This window comes from Lotus japonicus, chromosome 2 (genome assembly GCF_012489685.1).
Source record: "Lotus japonicus ecotype B-129 chromosome 2, LjGifu_v1.2".
Taxonomy (NCBI): domain Eukaryota; kingdom Viridiplantae; phylum Streptophyta; class Magnoliopsida; order Fabales; family Fabaceae; genus Lotus; species Lotus japonicus.
The window spans coordinates 62,350,002-62,373,137 of NC_080042.1; the positions used below are offsets into that span (position 1 = coordinate 62,350,002).

Consider the following 23,136-nt stretch of genomic DNA (forward strand, 5'->3'; position numbering starts at 1 on the left):
ATTGGAGAGCAACATTAACAACTAAAAAGTTCCATGAAAGCACAAAAAAGTCAAATAGCAGTTTGCAACATGTGTTGGACTTGGACCAAAGAAGCATGCACGGGAATCACAAGTCAATCCAACAATAATCATAATCAACATCTACAACCACTTGAAAATAAGTATTAGTAGCACTATCCATAAGATTCACAAAGAACTTATTAGCTAAAACCACCAAACATTATTAGTACCATTAAAATGATCAAACATTTGAAGCTAAAGGTTTGTGTTCTAAATCAAGTGCATTTTCTTCTTGTCTTGCAAACAATTGACTGTTGACTGTTCTTCTTTAAGTTCGCTTTCCATTGATTTGTTTCTTTCTTTCAGTGATGACAAGTTGGTTAATGTGCATTAAGATTGCTGTCTGCAGTATCCATTAAAGAGGTTCATGCTTCTTTCTCTTGCAGGTTCACATTACTGCCATGGCCAAGAAAATAATTAATGCCTAAACAATTCAATGGCTTGAATTCATAAAATTACAAGATTAACATAGACAAAATGAAGAGTCATCATCACCAGACTGGAACTAAACTCTAATTAGTAAACAATGTCTTCTTAATGTCACGGGGAGAGAAATATATATAGAAGGAAAATAGACAAACCTCTTGAGTAACAACGCAGCCCCACTTTCTTCAAAACCATATGCAGCATCATTCAGATGCTCCCCTGCACTAATTTCTCCAGATATCTCATTTGTAATAGTATTACTTCTATCCTGAGCAACCTGTTTGAAGAGTAAGCCAAGGTACATATTTATTGCCGATATGTAATTCAATAGCTTCATAAATCAACAATTCAAGAATGAAAGTTCAATCAATATGTCATTTCCATGCAAGTATGGCAATGCTATGTCATAAGTTAAATTAAACTTCACAAAATAAATCAACTAAAAAACTTTTATCTTGCAATTGCGCACCGATACACTTTGATAGAGGTGCCCAACCACAATAATAGGCTTAGTTTACAGAACTCATTATAGTGTACCTAATGTGAAGCAATACTCTGATTTAATTCCTTTACTTTGCGCTCTAGCTCCGCAATTTTGGTCTGGGGTTCATTTTCCTTTTCCAGAAATGAAGTTGTGGAAGTTTCCAGGGCATTGTCCTTTGACTGTATCTTACCCTGCCATAAACAATCCTTTTCATTAACAAATCCACCTCAATTGCCAGAGCTACAAGTAACTTAGTTTTATCCTAAGAAAATACAGAAGAGTGGAAAATCATGGATAGAAAATGAAATTACATGAAACAGTGATAGAGAAAATAGCATTTGGGTATCAACTAGCAAGCATTTTTCTCAAACAGCCTGTGTTCAGACTATTGGTATTGGAAAAGTTACCTCAAGCGTTTTTATTTTCTCCCTCAGACTTGCTATTTCTCTTGAATGCTGAGGACTTAAAGCAGTCTTTTTATTCTTTAGAATGGTTTTAGCTCCATCAGTAACTTGTGTGCGTCCATTACTATCCCTGAACCTTTTCTCGAAACTGGTCAATGCATCGTCCTTCTTCTTTAGTTCACCCTTTAGCTGGAAAACTTGCTTTCTTAGTTTTTCTTTCTCAGCCTCATCCTCAAAAAGAGTGTTTAAAATCACTGTATTGAGCTTTAAGGGCTTCCAATTCTGACTGCAAGAGTCCAGCCTCGACATCTTTTACATCCTTAAGATGCTTCATCCGATTTAGTGTGCTCTTGAACTTGCTTGTCCAAAAGTGCCTCAGGTTCGTCAAGACTATATTTTCAAAACTTACTACTAATTTCTATTGCTTCATAGCCTCTAGTAAAGCAGGATAAAAAAATAAAAATAGAAATCTAAACAACAGTGGAACCTGTAAGAGAAAGAATGAAAGAAATTAAATTATACATTAAAAACAAATGAAATCCCAAAATATAAGTAAAGGGAATTACCAGAATTGGAAGAAGAGAGTGCGTGTCTGGGTTTGCTAGTTCCTTCAAGGTGGCCCAGGTGTGAGCTTCAAAAGGTTGAGGCCATGCAACTTGTTTACAGTGACATTCAAATAGTATCAAAACTTGTTTGCTTCACTCTCTTGTTTGAAATGGGAATATTTTAGGGACTTGCTGGGGTGGGGAGCCCAGAAATGTTTCAATAGAAGCAAGGACAACTTACTCACTCGCTACCCTCAGGAGAGGCCACATAATGTAAACCTTGATTTCTTTAACATGTGCAGACACCATAGCAATGCTTATAGGGGAGCAGAATGAAACAAATACATAAATTGCTGCAAATCTTCTCTGCAATTTAAAAGGTATTATAATTTAATTCAATTTATTAAGGGCGTGCCTAGATTGTGCGTCCAAATAACATTAACATTAACCTTTGTTGTAAAACCAACATAGAGAAGAAACACCATAGCAAATCAGAGTCATGCAAAAAAGATAAAAAAATAAAAACTTACGCTAATGAGAGAGTAAAGCAAATCAAATCGAAAAAGATTATAACTATATGTCTAACTGCAATCTCAAATTTTCCAGCATAGATGCTTTATTAAGAACCATTCACACTATGTACAAGTTCTTTTTGTTACAATGATAAGCAATTATGCGGAACCTGTGCAGTGTGTCAACAGCATTTGAGGACATGTTATCAACAAAATGGTGATCATCACCACAAGCCCCAATAATTCCACTGGAAATTTTAAACCACTGCTGAGTCCAGACCAAAGACACAACTCCACTATGGGCAAATAAGGCTATGTTTGGATTGACGGAACATAACAGAGCGGAGCGGAATGGAATATAATGGAACAGAATGGAATTAAAACTTCATTTCTTTGTTTGGGTATTTTATGATGGAACGGAAGAAAGTTACCACTACATTGTTTGGGTAATTAACGGAGCGGAATGAATAATGAATTTTTTATCCCTATATTGCCCTTGTTTTATATTGGAAGGGACAATAAACCTTTGCACAAACTAAATTGATTCTAGATTAATAAGCCCGTAGTCCCGTACTTAACGACATCATCCAGCAAATAGCTTTGAGCATGATTGTCAAGTTTAACAACTTTTGGAGTGGGATCAATTGAATTATCATGTTGCATCGAAAGAAAAAAAAATCAAATAACATTAATACTCAAAGTGTATGATAAAGATGCAAAATTGGATGTTAATTAGGGATTAACATCTCAGTGTAGACATCAATTTAAAATTAAATAATGAACTAGGAATTAGATGTAAAATTAACGCAACCAAAAACGCAGGAACAACCAATGAAGAAAATCGCAAGAAGCAAGGAACAAGGGAGAATGATTCAGAGATGGCGCAGATTTTTTCTCATCTCCCACCAATTTTTTCCAACCTGAACGTGAATGCAGAAAATTAGGTCACAACATGGAGGAGTTATGGAGGGAGGTTACAAGGGGTAAAATAGTATTTTTATAACTTTATTAGATTATCAGTTTTCCTTTCCATTCCTTTCCGTCCAATTTTGTGGGGAGGAAATCTGAAGGAAACCAATGGAGCATGATGGAACTTGGACCATTACTTACCACTCCCTTCCATCCTATTTTAAATAAAACAAACAATGGAACTCCACTCCACTCCACTCCACTCCACTGAGGTGCGAAATCAAAGAGAGTGATTTGGGGAAAAGGGTTTTGCGGGAGGAGAAAGAGAGAGGACACGAACAGCCCCAAGTTGATGGAGCAGATCGGATGGGGAACAAGTTGAGAGATTAAGACGAATTTCTGGAAAAATGAAGACTTTGGGGATGAGACGAAGGAGATGAACAACGCTAGTTTATCATCGATCTTCTTCGAGATGGGTGTTCTCGCCCTTCTTAATCTCATCGTCGGGTTCTTGTTTGTATCGGCGATGAAGAGAAGCCGCATGATCTTCGAGTAGAGCCCTGTGTACGCCTCGATGTCGAGCAGGTGGCCGCTCATGATCAGTGAGCGCGGCGCGACGAGAGAGGATGAGCAGATCGGTGATGGTGCAGAGGATGGGGAAGAATCAAGACTTTGGGGATGAGATGAACACTAGTCCAATTTTAGTTAGATTACTTAGGTTGTTAATTATTGATTAGGACCTAAAACTTAAAATATAAAAGGGGTCATTTAGTAATCTACAGTGGACAAAACTGATATCTACACGTTTTTACTGTAGATTACTGTAGACAAAACTGATATTGTATGGCATAAGCAGGGGAGATGTTTGGAGGGATAGCGAGCCTCCTATTCTGGAAAGCAACAACTCCAATTACCTGAGAGTTTACATGGTTATTATTACTTTATAAAATCTCAGTAAAACTTGAAAGTTCCATCATGCCAAGCATTTGTTTGACATATTACATGTCATTTTAATTAACAATTTCTTGCAAGTGATCCCTTACTACTGTACAAGTAAACACATGAAGTAAAAATACTTGGCTTCGAATATTTACAATTTAGAGCATAAATCCCATTAGGTTTACCTGTGGAGGGCGAAAGTCCACTCCATGGTTGTTGCATGGTCACGAGTTCCCACAAGATTACTCCAAAACTGTATACATCAGATTTCTCATTTGAAGGTTCTCCACGATGAAATTCTGGAGCCATCCACTCAGGCTAAAAATAGAGTTACACACTGATTCAGAATGAGGTGCCGTGAAGTAGAAATGAAACTTGTGAAGAAAAATATAACAAGTAGACTAGATGTGATTGCGCTTATGAACATAAAGTTGGAAACTTAACTGTTCCAGCAACAAATTTTGACGGTATGAAAGTGTTTGCCTTAAATCTGGACAATCCAAAATCACAAACCTAAGCATGAAAGGAAAAGGAAATCATTCACTTGCACAAAATGTTTAAATATGTCATAGAAAACTGTTAAATTAGTCTCATTCCACCTTCACTGTCCAATTTTTGTCAACTAGCAAATTTGGAGATTTGAGATCCCAGTGCACAATTGGAGGTTTCAGGCAATGGAGATAATTGATCCCTTTAGCCTGCATTCAGATTTCAGACAAATAATATAAATCACGCACAAAATAAAAAAATTCATGTAACAAAATAATAATATCTGACACAAACCACATCCAAAGCCACCCGTAATCTTCTTCTGTGGTCCAGTATTTCACCAGATGCCGGCCTATGTATCAGACGATATAAACTACCCCTGCCACAATACCATAAAACAACAACTGTAAGGCATTTAATCATGTAATAAGGCATTTAATTATGTACGTAAAAATATATTAATATTAATAATGTTTGTCTCACCTAGGCAAATACTCTGTCACTATTGATAGATGGGGACATTTCGTAACTGCACCCATGAAGAGCACCACATTTGGGTGCCGAACACGTTTCATTATTGCAACCTGAAGCAATGCCAATAACAACTTGGATATAACTAGCTGCTTTTACCGCCTTAAATGAAGAGAGGAAATAGAAGCGAGTTTCATAAAACGAATTCTAAATCTCATTATATACAAACTAGTGTATAGCACAACAGAAGCATACGAGTTTTAACCATGGCAGTACAACGCAGAATTCATTAAGTGCTCCACAAACCATGCAATGTTGTGATTGTTACAATGTACAACCAACTTGAATAATTAGTTTATGGCATACAAAAAATATTATTCTTGATGGAGAAGTGCAGTGACTGTAACTTAATACAAGATAAATCATTTTCACACTCCAGTGTTTCCCAACAATGTTGTAATTGAACTGGAGATATAAATAAGTACCGCATGAACCCAGTTGAACAGAAATGCTGACACTGATGCAGGAGTGAAGGTGGGCATATAAAGTTACACAAATTGGAATATTAAATTGAATAAACACAGTATAGCCTCAATAAATGTAATAATTTCCACCCAAGATGAAACAACACTTGGACATTGTGTGTCAACAAGCAAGAAAATAGGGCAACTGAAAAAGCAATATACAGTTATACACAAACAACAATAATAGATATTGCTAACACTAGCACAAGACAAGAAAAAACAATAGAAATAGAGGAATTTTTGTGAGAGAGATTTGTCTAAAAGAGAATAGGGCATAAAAGACAAAGTATAAGACACTAGACAAAAGGAATATAGTTTCCAGCTGAGGATAGGCCATGAGAATATTAATATGTGGTAGACCGACTCTTGACTTCAATTACCTACATAAACGAATATTAGATTTTTCATCACTTCTTTTTATAGAATTAAGATCCGTGCTGCCAAATTTTTAGACTAATAATTGAAGATAAAATACTACATTAGAGATATCAGTTAAAGAAACACTCAAGTCATAGTCACTGGTGGTAGACTGACTCTTGACTTCAAGATGAAATTGTTCTAAGAACATGTGATTGTTCAGTGAAAGCATATCAATTGGATTAGAACCATGCAGTGTGTTGGGACACAGTTTGAGCTGTTGAAAATATAAGATCATTTAAAAAACAGAGTGAAGTAACTAAGCTAATAAAGAGAGCAAATAGAAAGAAATGACACATATTTGTAAGTGGTTTTTTTCATGATATATGACTGATACTAACTTTCATGAACTTCAACAATCCCGTATGGGCAACCAGATAAAAGAAGAGTAAAGGCATTAGGTAATATGATAATTGCAACAAATCATTATTGTCAAAGCTATTCATCCTAAAATTTATGAGACAGAATCAATAAATCACCAAATTAAGAAGTATAGACAACGTACCAATCTTCTAACATACATCAGTGATCAGACAATACAAAATCCCAATATGAAAACAAAACATCTGCAACTTATTCACTCAAGGAGTGCACCATTTGCACAGTAAAAAGAAGAAAATATCAAATGAGGGAGCAAATAACAATCCTCCAACTAAATCAAACCAATTTAAGTATTAATATAAATAGCAATAAAAACTTATGAAAGGTATCAGAAAATCTTTGACCATTAAGATTATGACCTGCTAAAGAAAAGAAAACAACAATTAGAAACCACACAGGTTTTTCAGAAACCAATGGGGCATTGTTCTCCTGATATATGTCATGTTCTGTAATAATGAAGAACAATAGGATCAAACATCAGATAATTAGGGAGGAACATACCAGTTTTCATTAAAAAAACAACATATTCTTATAACTCTCTGCAAATCCAAACCTAGTTTAACAGATAACAATTGCAACAACATTATAAACTGAGAAATTACCTCTAATTTAAACGGAAAATTAAAATGACACAAAGATAATAATGACTTCTATTGGTCATTCAGTTGTGTTTCATGATAATACAAAAACTGTTTCAGATGGACATTTGCTCTTTTGATAATTTAGATCTCAATTGATAAATTTAAACACAACAAAGTGAAAGTAAGTTTCTAGAGGTAACCAATGACGGTATATATGCTAAACTGAGAGTTACAACTTGTAGGTAAAAAGAAGCTTTTCTCATTTGGCTCCAAAATACAACATCCTATTATAAAATTCTGGTATAGTTTGTTGTACCAAAGATCAATTTATTGGGAGATTTTTTCAATGCAACAATAACAATATAAAAACAAATATCAATAACAACTAATTTCACTAACATGACACATGCCCCTTTTTTACGACATTAAAAAACTTTAAAAGCAGCTTTGATATAAAAAATATATATAGCTTTTGTAAACAAAACAACTTTGATTACCTTCAAAAAATTGAAACTCCAGAGGAACTTGTGTAAACAAAACAACTCTGACAACAAACTTAATACTTTAAAATACAAAATCATTTTACAATATAGAAAAAGTATAATTGGAACATTAAAAAGTAGAACTTTTATAAGAAAATAATACCTTAAAAAGAAAAAATCATTTCTTCAGGACTTATTATACAATAGCATGGTAGAAAAATTATATATACCAAAGTACAAAATAAAAATCAAACCTTGAAGGAAGTGTACATCAAGTAGTTGGATCGGCTGCAAAATGGAGTTAGCATGAAGGAAAAGATTGTACTTAGTTTCAGGGTTTGAAGATGTGTAGGGTTTGCATTTGGACGCAGGAAGAGAAACGGGAAAACATGCTTTCAGAAGGAGGAGAGTACCCTGCAACAAACTGCATCTCCTCATTTGACTTAGAGAAACAGAACTGGAATAGATAGAAAACAAAATTAACATTTAAGATACAACACACATATAGAAGAGTCAAACTAAATTAATTTATTTGAGTGAACTTCTTTGTTGATTAGAGAGGAAGAGAAGAGGGAGACACAAAATAAGAAAGGGAATGAAAAAAGAGAGAAGGGTTTAACCGGTGCAGAGATCCAACAGAGAAATGGAAGCGTGTTGGGAGCAACAAAGATTTTTTAAACATTTTCTTTTCTCTTTTCAATTAGTGTTCTGTCACTTTCATGTATCAACTATTTGAAATTTGAAATGATTCAATCAAAAGCATGAAAATTGGAGCGGTGATACTAACCCAGCCATGAGCCATTGAGCCATGACAGATTGGTAGATCTCAGATGTTGGAACTTGCATGTTCATCGCAAATAGTAAAGCCATAAAAGAATAAAAGTTATAAATAAAATTTGCTGTATCTCAAAACTCAGTTTCCCAAAGGAATAACATGATAACCATAATTAAGGCTAAACGCAGAATGAAGAAGAGACTGAAGATAACCGAAAAGCTGAGAGGATAGGATTAGTAGGTTATGAACTTAAGACCTAGACACTGTCTTCATGATAGGGACTAATGAAAATCCAAAATAAGCAAAGAAGGCCAAGTTACAACGTACTATGAATCATATACAATCAAAACTTCTATGAGACCTTTTCCTTCTACTATCTTGTATGCACCACAGGGAACACCTAAAGCCTTGAATTGGATATAGTATCTGGAACAGGGACTAGCACACCCCTTTCATCTACATTATAGTCAATTAGAAATGCAGACTCCGGGAACTCTTAACAAAGAGGGCCAAACCAATGCGTCAATGTTGTTTAAAGGATTGTTTCCATACAAAAATTTATTTCTGAATCTATTTAAGAGTAAAACTGAGCATGAGACAAAGAAAACATGATTGAATATGGAAGAAACTATTACAAAACCTTGCAATTGAAAAAATGAGATCACTAGACTCGACCCCTCATTCGTTTTGGCTTCTTAACATAACTCAGCCGAATCTTTTTCAGGCGTCTTCTCTTTCTAGCCATTTTCTCAGGCAAGGTTTCCCTCTTCTTCACAGCCTTGACCTTCTTCTTCTTCTTGTATCTTGGGTCAACAGCATACTCCTTGGGAGTCACAGCCAATCCTCTACTCTGGGCTTCATGGAAAAGAGCATTAGCCTTATCAACGCGATTGTGAGCACCCAATTTGGACATCAACAAATCATAAGTCTTAATCCCAGGTTCACACCCATCAGCTTTCATCATGGCAAAGACCTTCAAAGCATGCTCAACCCTCTCAATCCCACACAAAATTGTGAGAAACTGATAGTAAGCCTTCTTATCAAGAGAAGCACCAAACCCAGCAGATTTCATCCTATCAATCATTTCATCCCCTTCTTCCAACCTTGCAGCCTGATACAAGCTCCTGATCAAAACAACAAATGTAGTCTCATTGGGATAGCATCCCCACTCTCCCATCCTATGGAACAATTTCAACGCATCCTCGGTCTTCCTAATCTTACACAAATTCGTTATCAAAACATTGAATGTCTCCACATTCCTGGGAACCCCACGATAGTCCATCTCAACCAGCACCTTCTCCGCCTCCGAATGAAGCAGAAACGGATCCTTCTGGCGACAAAGCTCACACACACAATCTAGCATCGCGTTGTAAGCCACTACACCAAGCTCAAACCCTCCACGATACATCTCCCCAGCAAGCCTCCGAGCTTCTTCAAGCTTCCCATCAACACACCAACCCTTGATCAGCATATCACACATGGCTTCATCCGGGAAGATCACCCTAGCCAAATCCTTCACCATCCTCTCCGCATAGCTGGCGAAACCCTTGGAACACAGCTTCTCCACAACCACCTTCAGTGAACCGCGATCACGCTTCAAGCCGTAATCCCGCTCCATCCTCTCAAAAAACTGAACCGCCTGGCTCGGCCGCCCCGCGCGAACAAGGCGGTCGATCGCCGCGACAAGGGTCTTGGTCCCTCCACCGCCGCCGTAGAGAACATCGTGCGTGGCCTTGAAATCCTTGCGGCGGCCGAAATAGTCAACAAAATGGGCGAGCGTGTCGTCTGTGAGGTTGAATTTGGGGTGCGAAGCGAGCCATTGGTGGAACCCTAACACGGTTCTTCCGCCTCCAGGGGAGAGGTTTAGGACTTGGAGGACTAAATCGGGGGTTGGTGTGACGTGAGAGAAGCTCAGGTTGAGGTGTTGCGCGACGGAGCGAGGGTCTGAGTCAGAGTCTTTGAGAAGCTCCGAGGAGAGTGCAGTGGCAACTGGATCCGAATCTTCTGGGAGAGTTTGGGTTGGGGTGAAGGGTTCTGATGATGAGAAATGCCTGGTTTTGAAGAGTGAAGATGGAGTGAGAAGGGTTGGGGATTGGAAATGGGAAGAGTGGTGGTGGTGAAACGGAGGAGAGGGTGAGGGTTCGATTTGACAGGAGGAGATGGATGCTATGGAAGAAGAACGGAAGGATCGGAACAAGAGCCGCCGGAGTTGCAGAGACGCTAATGGCGGCATTTTTAGGGTTCCAGAAGAAGAAGAAGAACCAGGAGTGAAGTTATATGCATTGTTTGTTTCAAATGGACGGCTGAGATTGCTTATTTATAAAATTCCTATTTCTTTATGCTTTGTTTGTATGTGGGTATGAAAATGAAATGAAAGAATATGAGGGGAAAGAAAATCAAATGAAACTACGTACATAAAAAATAAATAAATAAACTAAGTCAGGATACAGAATGCAACTCTTTTATATTACAAAGATCACAATCTGAAACATGTCTACCCTGCAAGCTCAGGTTGCACGAGAGAAGGAAACCACCAGAACAACAATCTGAAACATCTAACATTCCCTCTAAGTTCACTTGAGTAAGAGGAAGAAACAGACCCCGAGTTTTGTTATCAGCTCTGCAAACCTTTGCTTGTTGAGACTTGATGTTGGTGATTTTAGAATCATCAATGTATTTTAGTAGTAATGTGATCTACTATAGGTTGATGCAATTACGCGTTAGGCTCGGAATCGAGTCAGGTTAGTGCGGAGTGCACGCTCGGTGAGCCAACGCATAATTGATCGCGAATACGAACTGGGGTCCAAGGGGCGGAGCCCCTGGCTGGGGTCCCCCTGTCTAAAAATTTTTCTGAACGTTGGTGACCCTAGTTTGAAATTGTTTGGAAAATTGTGACTTTTCGGAACAATCGTGATCATTCGTGCAGACACAACCTTCTATATAAGGTTGCTTGCAGCCTAAGGAAAAAACACACAAAACCAGAAACAGTATTCTGAAACAGAAATTCGAACAACGCAACATCTCTCTACTTTCTTTATCTGTTCTCTTGTGCCAAGAAACAGATTGATTGTCAAGCATTATCCCAACAAAGATTTCGTGAACCCAGACAATTACAGGGTCGAAATAATTTGTTCGGAAAATGGACGCTCACGATTCTTGACTTTATCCAGGATTATCAGACCCAGTTTTCTAACACTTGACCCTTGGTTAAGATTTCAGCAACTTGGAATATGAACAACAGCAAGAACTTAGCCTGCACTTTTATTTGGGGAAGAACTCGCAAGCTCAATTTGATTTGTTCTTGAGTGAAGAACTGGATTATGGCATAAAGCTATTGTGCTTTTGACTGTCACAATAAATCACTGGGTAGGGACAGAAATGTGTATTTATTGAGAAGAGATTGTATCCACACAATCTCTGCCAAACTTATTGTTAAAACAATACAAAACCATCCATGTGTCTCCACCCAACACTTATAGCTTTTGGGGGATAGTTGCTCCATGATATGGTATCACAACTTATTGTAGATCCATATCTTGGGTCACCCGCAGATGTTCAATTTTGCAAACTTTACACTCCAGATGTTTTGCCCTGGGTGTGAGTGAGTGTATTAAGTTCCCGCATTGACTAGAGATATAACTAAAATAATCCTTATGTAGGGTAGAACAATTATCACCCCTGAGCTAGCTTTTGGGTAGAGTTAGTCCTAACTAGAATTCTTAGAACTAGTCTTACCTCTACTATCAGGATTTGGGAGGCCTAACTCGACCCCAAAAGCTAGCTTAAGAGGTGAGGATCGCCTTCCCATATATAAGAGCTATATTGGCCATATCTGTATTCAATGTTGGATTTCTCAACATCTACCATTTCTTCAGGAGTCTTCATAGCTTCTTTGGGCTTGCCAGTTTATAGTAGGGTTATTTCTTCATAGTTCATAGTATATTGAATGTGATTGGCATGCTTTGCCAAATGATATTTCACCTGTTTTATATCTCCCTCTAAAAGATTAATCTATTCTCTGCTTCTGTTTTTTTCTCTTCTCAGTTAACTTCTTTTATCAAAATGATTTTTTACTATTGATTGGGACATTTGGATGTTCTGCACATTATTGTTTCAAAGGAGTTGTCAATTTTACATTCAGAGAGGCTAGGCAGCCTTGCTGCTTTATTGAGTTTTTCATATTACTCTTTGTCTTTCCTTGTATTGCACTTTGCATCTGTTCCATCTTAGATTCAGTGGTATTGTCAGTCTTTGATGTTCTTTGGTGTTCATGCTCTTGATCTTTTATACAGGTGTTTCTTTGTCCGTTATTTAAAGTAATTGGCATCATTTGTTACAGGATTCAGTTTCCTTGGTTCGGGTTTTTCTCTTTGTAGTTTTCATGGGAGGATGTCTTATCATCTTTGTACAATTCTCTTCCACCTTTATAACTTTTTTAATATAATTTTTTGGTTTTCCATTAAGATTAGAAAAGGAAACATTGTGCTCTAAATACTATAGGTGCAACTGATATGTATATTGGAGGTTATATAAATAATTATATAAAATTGGTGAGTATGTATCTGGTTCTTATGCATTCTTGTGTTTTTTGGTCTGGCCTAGGGAGTCCGAGTCTATCAGATTGCTGAGCCTACAGTTCCTAGGAAGGCTTTTGGTTGGCCTACCATCTGAGAAGAAGGGGTCAAGATTCTTCAATCTCCCAATGGGTAGATCCAGATCTATATTGGAAAGCCAAAGGAAAATCAGAATGCAACCAATTTTCTTGGCTATATCTGATAGGCATTTTAGCTTTCCACAGCCATATAATCTATGTGCTACTTTATTTGATGTTCTTCTTGGTGGTGCTAGCCCCAAACAGGTAATGTGTCATTTGGACCCTTCTCTTAATTTGTTCCTGTTGGTTCAGTATTCATTCAGACAATAGTTTTGGAACAGCATCATAACTTTATAAGGATTTAAGTTGTGTGCTTTAGAAGGGTTCAAGTTAATTAAGTTTCAAGAAGACTGAGTAAATTAGTCATTACAATGCTTATTGATAGTCACTTGCTGGCAGACACTAAAGAAAACTGTGGTTTACAGGTTTTACAAAGACACAACCACCTTGAGAGGGTGAGAAGCAAGGGCAGTAGTTCTCACTTTTTACTTCCTCAGATGTTACCTACGATTTTCAGATATCTGTCTGGCTGTGAGGATGCATCCGCAAGAATAAAAATTATCAGAGATATACTTGACCTCCTTGATTCAAATGCTTCAAATGTTGAAGCTTTTATGGTATGATTTTTGTAAAAAGTTCATATTTTTTTGTCAACAGTTGATGAGTTGATGATTTGTTTTTGATTGATAATACTGTTAATAGGAATATGGGTGGAATGCCTGGCTAACATCTTCTATAAAGCTTGGTGTGTTAAAAGACAACGAGGCCAAGTTACCGAATCAAGGTGACAGTGGGATGGATGAGCTGCTTTTGGTGAGAAATTTGTATTCTCTTGTTCTATGTCACTATTTGCATTCTGTAAAAGGTGGCTGGCAACAGTTGGAAGAGACAGTCAATTTCCTTCTTATGGACTTGAAGGAAGTATGTTGGAACCGAACTACTCTTTGACATTAATGCAAGAATGTGTTTATGAGTAATGCATGAGTGTGATTATGAGAATTATTCTAGTTTTGTTATATAGTCAGCTTATATCATTCAAGTGATGGTTTTGTTTAAAACTTGTCTATGTAGGGTCGAAATTCATATCGATTCTTTCTTCGTGATATATATGAGGATTTTGATTCTCACCTTTGATTTGGAAATTGAATGTCACAAGGAGTACAGCTCTGCCTTATAGGAAGTGTTGATAGGAGATGCTGATGAGCAAACATGGAGGTATTAAAATGTTGAATCTTGTTTTCCCCCTCCTAGCACGAATATGATTATCTAATAATAGTATTTACAATTTGTTCCTGTACTCTTTCAGAAAACCACGGAATTTTAGGCAGTCAATACCAAATGACGGTGTGTTCAACAGTTCACCTTAATTACTTTTGCCTTGTCTTTTAACTGCTGATGATGAGCAAAGCAAGAGTAGGTTGCAGCTTACTATCTGGTAATATTTTTTACTGATTACATGATAGCAAGTTTATAAATTTTCTTATTATTGGTAACAAATATGGTCAATTCTTAAGTTTTAAGATTATAAACCCATCAGAAACTAACATTATGTATGGAATGCTGGATGATGGTGCTCGTTTTCATCTTTTATCACATTTGATTCGAGAGACTGTCAATATTGGAAAATCAATGCTTGCTACTAGTATTGTGAGCCTAGCTATAACTTTAAAGATGCAGGATCCATACAAAATTTAATTCAAAAGGATCGAGTTCTGGCTGCAGTATGTCTCACAGATGTGTGTGACTTGTTCTTTTTAATTTTCCACTTCTCAGGTCAGTGATGAAGCCAATTATATGAAGATGTCAAAAACTGACCGCACCCAGCAGATACAGGAACTTCATTCCAGAATAGATGAAAACACCTTAATTGGCAGAATCTACTAGTAAGAAAGCTTTTGAAGATGAGATACAAAATAGCTTAAACTCTGTTCTAGCTTCGGAAGATAGCAGAAGAGTTGATGAAAATCTTTGCAATCCTCTTTCTGCCACTGCTAGTGGGGGTGGTACTCCTGTCAGTGAAAGTAATCCTGGTTTTGTGGGTAAAATACCTGAACAAATGAAGCAGCTCTTGCTGAAAGGGATGAGAAAAATAACTGATGAGGGGATCATTCAGATTGCCAATCCTCTGACTTACCAAAGTTAAGGATACCATTGACAGAAAGGATACTATATATGCAAGAACGAAAAGAGACTTACTCTTCACCAGTGAGGTATGTGGTATCAAAGAATATGCTCTTTTGGTATTTAACAGGAGTCTGAAATATAATTGTCATATCTAATTTCTGTTTTCAGGTGCTTGTGTCAATTCCATGCGTTCTTGTAACCCCAAAGAGAAAATTAGCAGGTCATTTGGCAGTCATGAAAAATGTTTTGCTCAATTCTTGGTGGAAGGTACTGGTGGATCATCTGTTTTTAGGAACTTCGATCATTGAAGTGGCCTGCTTCTAATATGGATCTTCAGAAGGGAATTACAGTTGGTAACGTAGAGGTATTAAATGGGCATGGGGCTGTTAAAGTCTTGAGGTGTGTTAAACGGCATCGTAGATTGGTTTATTGGTTTCATTGTCTTCCAAATTTTGTCATCCTTTCAGATTGAAACCAGATTATTCTGTTGTCATTTTTTTTTAGGTTTTGGAGGGGGGGGGGGGACTTGTTCTTTGTGTTGAAAGAGATAATCTAGGGTAAACTAGGAAAAGATAAAATACCGTTAGTATTTTTTATATAGTTTAACAGAGGTGCAGGATTTGGAAACCAGAGATCAAAAACGGTTGAGAGAGAAAAGGTGGGTAAAATTCATGCATTGATGAGGAAAAGAAAGGAATTGTGAAGATAATATTATTATAGTAGAGTTCTTGACATTTGGGAACTCCTCAGTGGATTAGTGATAGAATATGTCATGGAGGGCGATAATACTTTTATACCATGTTATAGGGTTTTAGATGAGAGAGAAGAGAAAGAACAAGGACTGCAAAAGACAAGCACTAACCCTTATTGATGCCAGGGTTGTTAATAGTGGATAGCGTAGTGTAGAGGCTCGACCAAAAAACGTCATTTCGAGCGCTATAACAGCAAATAGCGGTGAATAGTGGAGTAGTGGTGCACCCCCAGGACACTACGCTATAGCGTTATTGCGCAGCTATGACGCACTATTAACAAGCCTGATTGACACTACTATAAGACTTGTGATCCTGATAAACAGGGAATCTATTTTGGATGATTACTACACTCATAATCCTTATTAAATAAGGAAACAGATTGTTAGAGATATGTGTCTCTCACTCACTCTTTTCTTTAATGTTCTATATTGTTAATTGTTCCCTTATGTGTTATAACTTATAACTTTGATAATCGCTAGTCAGTTTTAGACTGTAGCTGAGTTTGTCGAGAATTAGTTAACCTTCTCTTGGAACCTACCAGTAGCTTTACAATTCTATAAATAGAGTTACACATACTCTGTACAATTCAGATTCTAAATGATACACTTGTTTTAATTTCAGTTTACTTACATTTATATCCCAAATCATAAGATAGAAAGAATACGGAAACTAATCTTAAGAGATAATCTAAGAATATGTGTTAGAAGTCTGACATAGATAGCCTTCATAAAGGATAGAGCAACCCTCAACTCTTGAGTTAGCTTTTGTGGTTGCATTAGGCCTCCCAAATTCTAATAATATGGGATACTAATTCAACACTTGTATTATCTTTTCAGATAAAAGCTGTTCATTGGACTCAGTATTTTCTAAGATATACTGCAATAGAGATTTTCTTCAGTGATTCTGTTTCCCCTGTATTTCTAAATGTTGCATCACAGAAGGATGCAAAAGATATAGGAAACTTGATTGTTACTACAAGAAATGAATACACACTATCCAAAGGAAGTGGAAGGGATAAGAGTGGATGTATTAATTTTGTAGATCGAAGAGTAGCACAACAAATGTGGCTTTGGTAACCATTATTTTCCAGTAGGACGAATGAACCGCTCAACGGTGTTAACCTAACACTAGTATATTGTACAGACAGGCTCCAATGCCTTATCTTTACAGCAGAAGGAAATGGTGTCTCACAGGGCCGTGGAGCCCTTTATACCAAAAAGGCGGCCGCCTAAGGCCCCCAAAAAAAAAAGTTTTTTAGGCCCAATTTTTTGTTTTGTTTAAACATGACCCAACGGCCAAATAGTGAGGCAAGCATAACTGCATAAGTCAAGGTATCGACAATAAGTGGAGCATGGTCATGGGTCTGTATGCCCAAAAACCCTAGCCGCTAGAGAGAAAGCTCCCAACAACAGTGCCACCCCCCATTGGGGCTTCTCCCCTTTGGGAGGTTCCTCCTCCTTCATGGAGGTTTTTCTTCCTTTTAGATAGGTGTTTCTCCCACAATAGGTGGGTCTTCTTCCACACTAGGTGGATTTTCTACCCATTTAGTGGGTTTGTCTTCCTTTTAAGTAGGATTTCTCCTTTTTTGTGGCCACTTCGGTTGGCTTCCACCCTCTGTCCCTGCCTCCGCCTCCGCCCACCCTTGACCGCCGCTAAAGCGCCGCCGCCGCCTGGCCTCTGCCGACGTCGCCTCCGTAACCATCCTTGCATCCCCCCTCACCATCCTTGTCTCCCTCTCTGTTCTGGTTGTGTTTGGTGCAGATCTGCTTCAGATCTGTAGATCTACAGTTGTTCTATTTTTCAGGATCTCAATGTCTTTGGATTGACTCCCTACAAGTGCTGTTGGAGCCACGATCTAAGCTGCCTTGAAGATCGTTCAGAGCGATGCAGCCCCGACAGAGTCGGTTGAGTTGCAAGAAGTTGAGCAGTTGTTTAAAATGGAACATTAATACTGCTCAGAAAGTCAGTTTGATTCATTGGTGATCTTTGAAATTTTGGATCTCTGTAGGTGTTAGTTTGTTGATTACTTGTGTCAACTTGACTGTAAATGCCTTGATTTTAATGGTGTTATCTGTAATGCATTGTGATTTCAGTCCTTGAGAGTAGTCTCACTGATGTAAGTGTATCTCTTGTAAGTGCCTCTGGGCATCCTTTGAATATCAATCTATGATCCTTTGACAAAAAAAGGTATCGATAGTAACTGGAATGAGAAAAAAAAGGAGATATTTATGTATTTGACCGTTATCACATTGATTAAAAAAAAAAGAATAGAAACGTTGGAATTGCAAACAGATTCATGATTGATATATATTATATAATTATATAAGATTTATTGGAAATATCTACCAGAAATAAATACTCATAATGAACCAAAACAAAATGAATAAGAATCATTCATCCTCCCTAAAAATTAGCCAATCAGATGAGGAGTATTTTTTTCGAAAATAAGTTACATCAATATCATCTCTTTTAAAACTATTCAATATCATTAAGAGTTTAATGGATATGCACTGACAGTGTAAAATAGTTTTACACAGTCATCCAATCAAAGCATGCCACATAGGAGAGATAATTACATTTGACTTTAATTTTAATTAAAAGAATAAGATATTTTCTGATTTGATGGAATTCAATTGGATGTCTGTGTAAAACTATTTTACACTGTCAGTGCATATCCATTAAACTCTATCATTAATATAATTTAAAATATTTATTTATCCCAAAGAATAAATTCCTTTTATCCCTAATTTATTCCAATTCTCTCTCAATCTTTCAATCTCTCTTTCAATCTCTCCCTGGCTACTCCTGTTTTAAAAAAAAAAATTATCCTCATCTCCTTCCCTTCATCTCTATTCTCTTGAAGTTTAAAGGCTTGGAACCAATTGATCTTCTAAATTCTAGAAGCTTACAAACTGCACGTGGTGGATTGGTGGAACGATTTATTTCACTGTCTCTCTGCGGCTGAACAGTCTGCACGTTTCCAGGTTTTATTGTTCTACTTCTGTTCATCAATAGATTTTATATAATATACTTAATTTTTTTAATTTTTTTTTATAAAAAAGACCTCTTTAACATTTTCGCCTTATGCCCCGAAATGTCTGTACACGGCCCTGGTATCTCATCGCCAATGTGTTGTATCTTACAGCAAAAGGACTAATCTTAATATAGATTGTGAGGGCTATTTTAGAGTTCTAAAAACTGTGTGGGAGGACGGGGAATTATTTATCCGCTTGATTTTGCTTTCAGTTTTCTGCTCCTTTCACGCCCGTATCTGTTTCCTAGATGGGTTTTTCTCTTTTATGCAATGAGACTGCAGGCTTGTGTCAAAACTTGAGGGATCTAACTTAGATATATCAGATCATTGTCCGATTCTCTTACGACAAATAGTTCAGAACTGGGGGCCTAAACCATTTCGCGAACCGAATTGCTGGATTGAAGACCCGAGACTTAATCCGGTGGTAGCCAATTCTTGGGCAGGTTTGAAGTTACATGGCTGGGCAGCATTTGTACTCAAAGAAAAGCTCAAGGGTCTTCGTAGTGTGCTGAGAGACTGGAATAAAAATGTCTTCGACAACTTGAAGACTAGAAGGGAGGCAATTGTTCAGCAGATTAATGAATTGGATTTGCGGGAAGAGGAAGTGGGTTTGACGGAGGCGGATAGATCTTTGCAGCGGGAATTAAACTCTGAATTCTGGCAAGTATTGCGACTGCATGAATCTTTGCTTTGTCAAAAAGCTAGGTTTCGTTGGATATCTCATGGTGATCAAAATTCAAGCTTTTTTCACTCCACAATAAATTGGAAGAGGCGTTCTAATTCCTTAATTGGTTTGCTCATTGATGGTGTGTGGGTAGAGGATCCTGTGCAAGTCAAAGGGGCAGTGAAAGATTTTTTTGAATCGAAATTCAGATCTGTTCCGTGGCAGCGCCCTACGTTGGATGGGGTTCAGTTTAGTACCATTTCTGATGCGGACAATGCTAAATTGACAGCCACCTTTTCAGAAGTTGAAATTAAGACTCCGGTTTGAGATTGTGGTGGTGACAAGAGCCCGGGTCCGGATGGGTTCAATTTTAAATTCATTCAAGAGTATTGGGATATCATGAAGGGTGATTTCATCAAAGTAGTGAAGGAATTATGGCGCCGGGGTGCTTGGCCTAAAGGGAGTACTGCCTCGTTCATTGCTCTTATCCCGAAGGTGAACTCCCTGCAATCCCTTAATGAGTTCAGACCTATATCTTTGATCGGCTGCATTTATAAGGTGATTCCAAACTCCTAACAATGCGACTGAAAGGTGTGATGGGAAAACTTATTGATGAACGACAATTTGCATTTATTGAGGGTCGCTCCATGTTGGACAGCGTGGTTATTTTGAATGAGGTTGTTCATGAGGCTAAACTCCGAAAGCGCCCAACCCTTATTTTTAAAGTTGATTACGAAAAAGCGTATGATTCTGTTGAATGGAGCTTCTTACTGTATATGTTAGGGAGGATGAATTTCAGCGCTAAATGGATTAATTGGGTCCGTAGCTGTCTTGAATCGGCTTCAGTTTCAATCTTGGTTAATGGTAGTCCGACTGGTGAATTTAGAATGGAGTGTGGGCTCAGGCAGGGGGATCCACTAGCGCCATTTCTCTATCTAATTGTGGCAGAGGGGTTGAACAGGTTATTTATGAATGTTGTTGAGTTAGGACTGTTTAATGGGTACAAGGTTGGTACTACTGGGGTGTGCGACATATCCATGCTCCAATTTGCTGATGACACTGTGTTTGTGGGGGAAGCGTCTACAAAAAATGCAGTGGTGCTTAAGGCTATTCTTCACTGCTTTGAGCTGGCCTCTGGGCTCAAAGTGAATTTTTTTAAAAGCAAATTAGCATCTATAGCAATTGATTCTGGTCTTGCACAAAGGTTTGCAGCGATCCTTAATTGTAGAAGTATGGTCACCCTGTTTGTTTACTTGGGTTTACCTATTGGAGCTAGGCCTGATTGTCGAGCAACTTGGGAACCGGTTATTGGAAAATTCAGAAGTAGATTATCTGCCTGGCGAAGGAAAATAGTTTCTTTTGGCGGCCGAATTTGTCTTGTGTAGAGCGTTCTTTCTGCTTTGCCTCTGTTTTTCCTTTCCTTCTTCAAAGTTCCATCTTGCGTGGTGAAACAGTGCACTAGCCTCATGAGAAAATTTCCTGTGGGGAGGAGGAGATGAAGAGAGGAAAATTGCGTGGGTTAAATGGTCACAAGTTTGCCTTCCCAAGGACTCTGGCGGGCTGGGTATTAAAGATCTCACTCTCTTTAATAGAGCATTACTTGGCAAGTGGTTATGGCGGTGGCGCACAGAACCAAATTCTCTTTGGTGTCGGGTGGTAAGGACCAAATATGTTGATAGTGCCTGCTCAAGATTTTCACCATGGTGGCGTGACATTCATGCGGTATGTCAACCAGATGGCCTGAATTGGTTTGATGGAGCTGTTTCCAAATCAATTAAAAGTGGAGATGCTACGGATTTTTGGCATGATAATTGGGTAGAGGGGGGCTGTTTGCTTGATAATTTCTATCAGTTATATAACCTTTCCAGATTGAAATGGAGCAGCGTTGCTGATTGTGGGCGTTGGGAACATGGGAGTTGGCAATGGAAATTTGTGGGGCGGCGTCCCCTACTAGGAAGGGAATTGGTGTGGGAGCAGGACTTGTTGAGTGTGCTTGGGAGGGTACAATTGATTGAAGGTGTTCCGGATACTTGGTTATGGGCTTATGGCTCCCAAGTAATGATGGAGTTTATTCCGTCCATTCTGCTTATTTTTTGCTGCAGGGTCCTGCTTTGCTAGAGGCAGACCATGCGTTCTCAATTGTGTGGCAGCCTTTTGCCCCATCTAATGTGAAAGGATTTGCTTGGAGAGTGTTGCTGGACCGTATTGCGAGCAGAGAAAATTTGGTAAAGCGTCGGGTAATCCCTTCCCTAGCTGATGTCTCTTGTGTTTTTTGTAATAACCATGTGGAATCTTGTTACCACCTATTATTCTTATGCCATTTCTCGATGAGTATTTGGTAAGGATGCTTACAATGGTTGGGCTGTTCTTCATTTCCCTCCAATTCTGTGCGTGATCATCTGTTTCACTTCAGATTTGGTATTAATAATTTGCAGCTGCATTTGTCTCGCTCAATTTGGGTAGCTGTCATTTGGTCGTTGTGGTTGATAAGGAATGAGGTGGTCTTTCGAGGAGGGGCAGCAAGTGTGGAGTATGCTCTTGAGCTAATAAAGCGCAGGTCTTGGCCGTGGAACAAGGAAAGTGTGAGAGGGTTTTGCTACTCTTCTTCTGCTTGGTTTTCAAATCCTCTTCTCTGCATTCTTGGGTCCTAGAGCAGTTCGTGTGGCAGCTTCCTTGGGCTTTATTGTTCATGCTTTTGAGCTGAGTTTGTGCAGGGTGGTAGTACTTTGGTTTCTTCTTTCATGTTGACCTGCGTTAGCTTGTCTGGCAGCAAGTTTGGATTAGTTTTGTCTTTTCAAAAGCTTTTGAGGTGATTAAGTTGGAGGGACTTTTTCTTATTTCCTTCTTTTACTGTTGTTCTGGGGTGGTCTCTTTGGGCTGTCATTAAATGCTTTTCTCCTTGTATTTGTTTTGTTATTTTGGTCCTTGATGTATTATGGGTTGAGTACCCCTTGTACTCTCTTCTAATACAATTTTGCTTATCTTAAAAAAAAAAACTTAGATATCTTCGGCTGTTTGTACTTTGTACAGCTAACATATTACTCCCTCCGTTCCCTATTATAAGTCACATTTTTTGAAAAAAATTTGTTACAAAATATAAGTCACTTTCTAATATCTACGAAGCATTAAATAATTTTTTCCAAGTTCACCCTCATATTTAATATGAAAGAGATGATAAACTTTAAAAGTATTAACTTGGAGAGAGAAAATCATAGAAAAGTAAATAAGGGTAATCTAGGAAAGTAAATCATTTTTTTTACAAATTTATTACTAGTAACTACTTTTCTTAATCTAAGAGAATTAGTTATTTGTGACTTATATATAGGAACGGAGGGAGTACATTGAATCAAAAGAAACATTAAATGCAGCGATTCTACTATGTGCTAATCTTTTTTTTTTTTTACAGATACTATATGTGCTAATCATATTAGGTTTGACATGTTACTTATAAGCTTTTAGTGCGTAGAATCCATGGATATGCAGTATTATGAAAAAGTCTGCATTTTCTG

General features: G+C 37.8%; 3 protein-coding genes across 9 annotated transcripts; 1 reads left to right on the forward strand and 2 right to left on the reverse strand.

The window, feature by feature from the left end:
• Nucleotides 1-34: 34 nt before the first annotated feature.
• On the reverse strand, nucleotides 35-8,772 carry LOC130738740 (serine/threonine-protein kinase CTR1-like). Of its 2 annotated transcripts, XR_009019564.1 has the most exons (11): nucleotides 7,879-8,772; nucleotides 5,252-5,352; nucleotides 5,063-5,147; nucleotides 4,879-4,977; nucleotides 4,724-4,792; nucleotides 4,465-4,597; nucleotides 1,941-2,285; nucleotides 1,378-1,861; nucleotides 1,024-1,161; nucleotides 642-763; nucleotides 35-456 (listed from the first exon to the last, which is right to left on the reverse strand). XR_009019564.1 is itself a non-coding variant. In XM_057590878.1 (7 exons), the coding sequence occupies exons 1-7, from the start codon at nucleotides 7,930-7,932 to the stop codon at nucleotides 3,233-3,235; spliced, it is 660 nt and encodes a 219-aa protein (XP_057446861.1). In that variant the 5' UTR covers nucleotides 7,933-8,772; the 3' UTR covers nucleotides 2,302-3,232. The 2 variants fall into 2 exon arrangements, 1 of the variants encoding a protein (XP_057446861.1); XM_057590878.1 differs by lacking the exons at nucleotides 35-456; nucleotides 642-763; nucleotides 1,024-1,161; nucleotides 1,378-1,861; nucleotides 1,941-2,285 and adding an exon at nucleotides 2,302-3,351.
• A 155-nt stretch (nucleotides 8,773-8,927) lies between these two features.
• Nucleotides 8,928-10,693, reverse strand: LOC130738738 (pentatricopeptide repeat-containing protein PNM1, mitochondrial-like). Its single transcript, XM_057590874.1, has one exon. The coding sequence runs from the start codon at nucleotides 10,630-10,632 to the stop codon at nucleotides 9,064-9,066; it is 1,569 nt and encodes a 522-aa protein (XP_057446857.1). The 5' UTR covers nucleotides 10,633-10,693; the 3' UTR covers nucleotides 8,928-9,063.
• A 1,188-nt stretch (nucleotides 10,694-11,881) lies between these two features.
• On the forward strand, nucleotides 11,882-18,162 carry LOC130738739 (BEACH domain-containing protein B-like). Of its 6 annotated transcripts, none has more exons than XR_009019561.1 (8): nucleotides 11,882-12,804; nucleotides 13,002-13,257; nucleotides 13,479-13,670; nucleotides 13,756-13,974; nucleotides 14,125-14,268; nucleotides 14,360-14,488; nucleotides 14,827-15,263; nucleotides 15,346-15,504. XR_009019561.1 is itself a non-coding variant. In XM_057590876.1 (8 exons), the coding sequence occupies exons 1-5, from the start codon at nucleotides 11,951-11,953 to the stop codon at nucleotides 14,185-14,187; spliced, it is 780 nt and encodes a 259-aa protein (XP_057446859.1). In that variant the 5' UTR covers nucleotides 11,882-11,950; the 3' UTR covers nucleotides 14,188-14,268; nucleotides 14,360-14,488; nucleotides 14,827-15,263; nucleotides 16,766-18,162. The 6 variants fall into 6 exon arrangements, 3 of the variants coding, with proteins under 3 accessions (XP_057446859.1, XP_057446860.1, XP_057446858.1); XR_009019562.1 differs by having other exon boundaries at nucleotides 11,882-12,310; XR_009019563.1 differs by having other exon boundaries at nucleotides 11,882-12,188.
• Nucleotides 18,163-23,136: the final 4,974 nt, after the last annotated feature.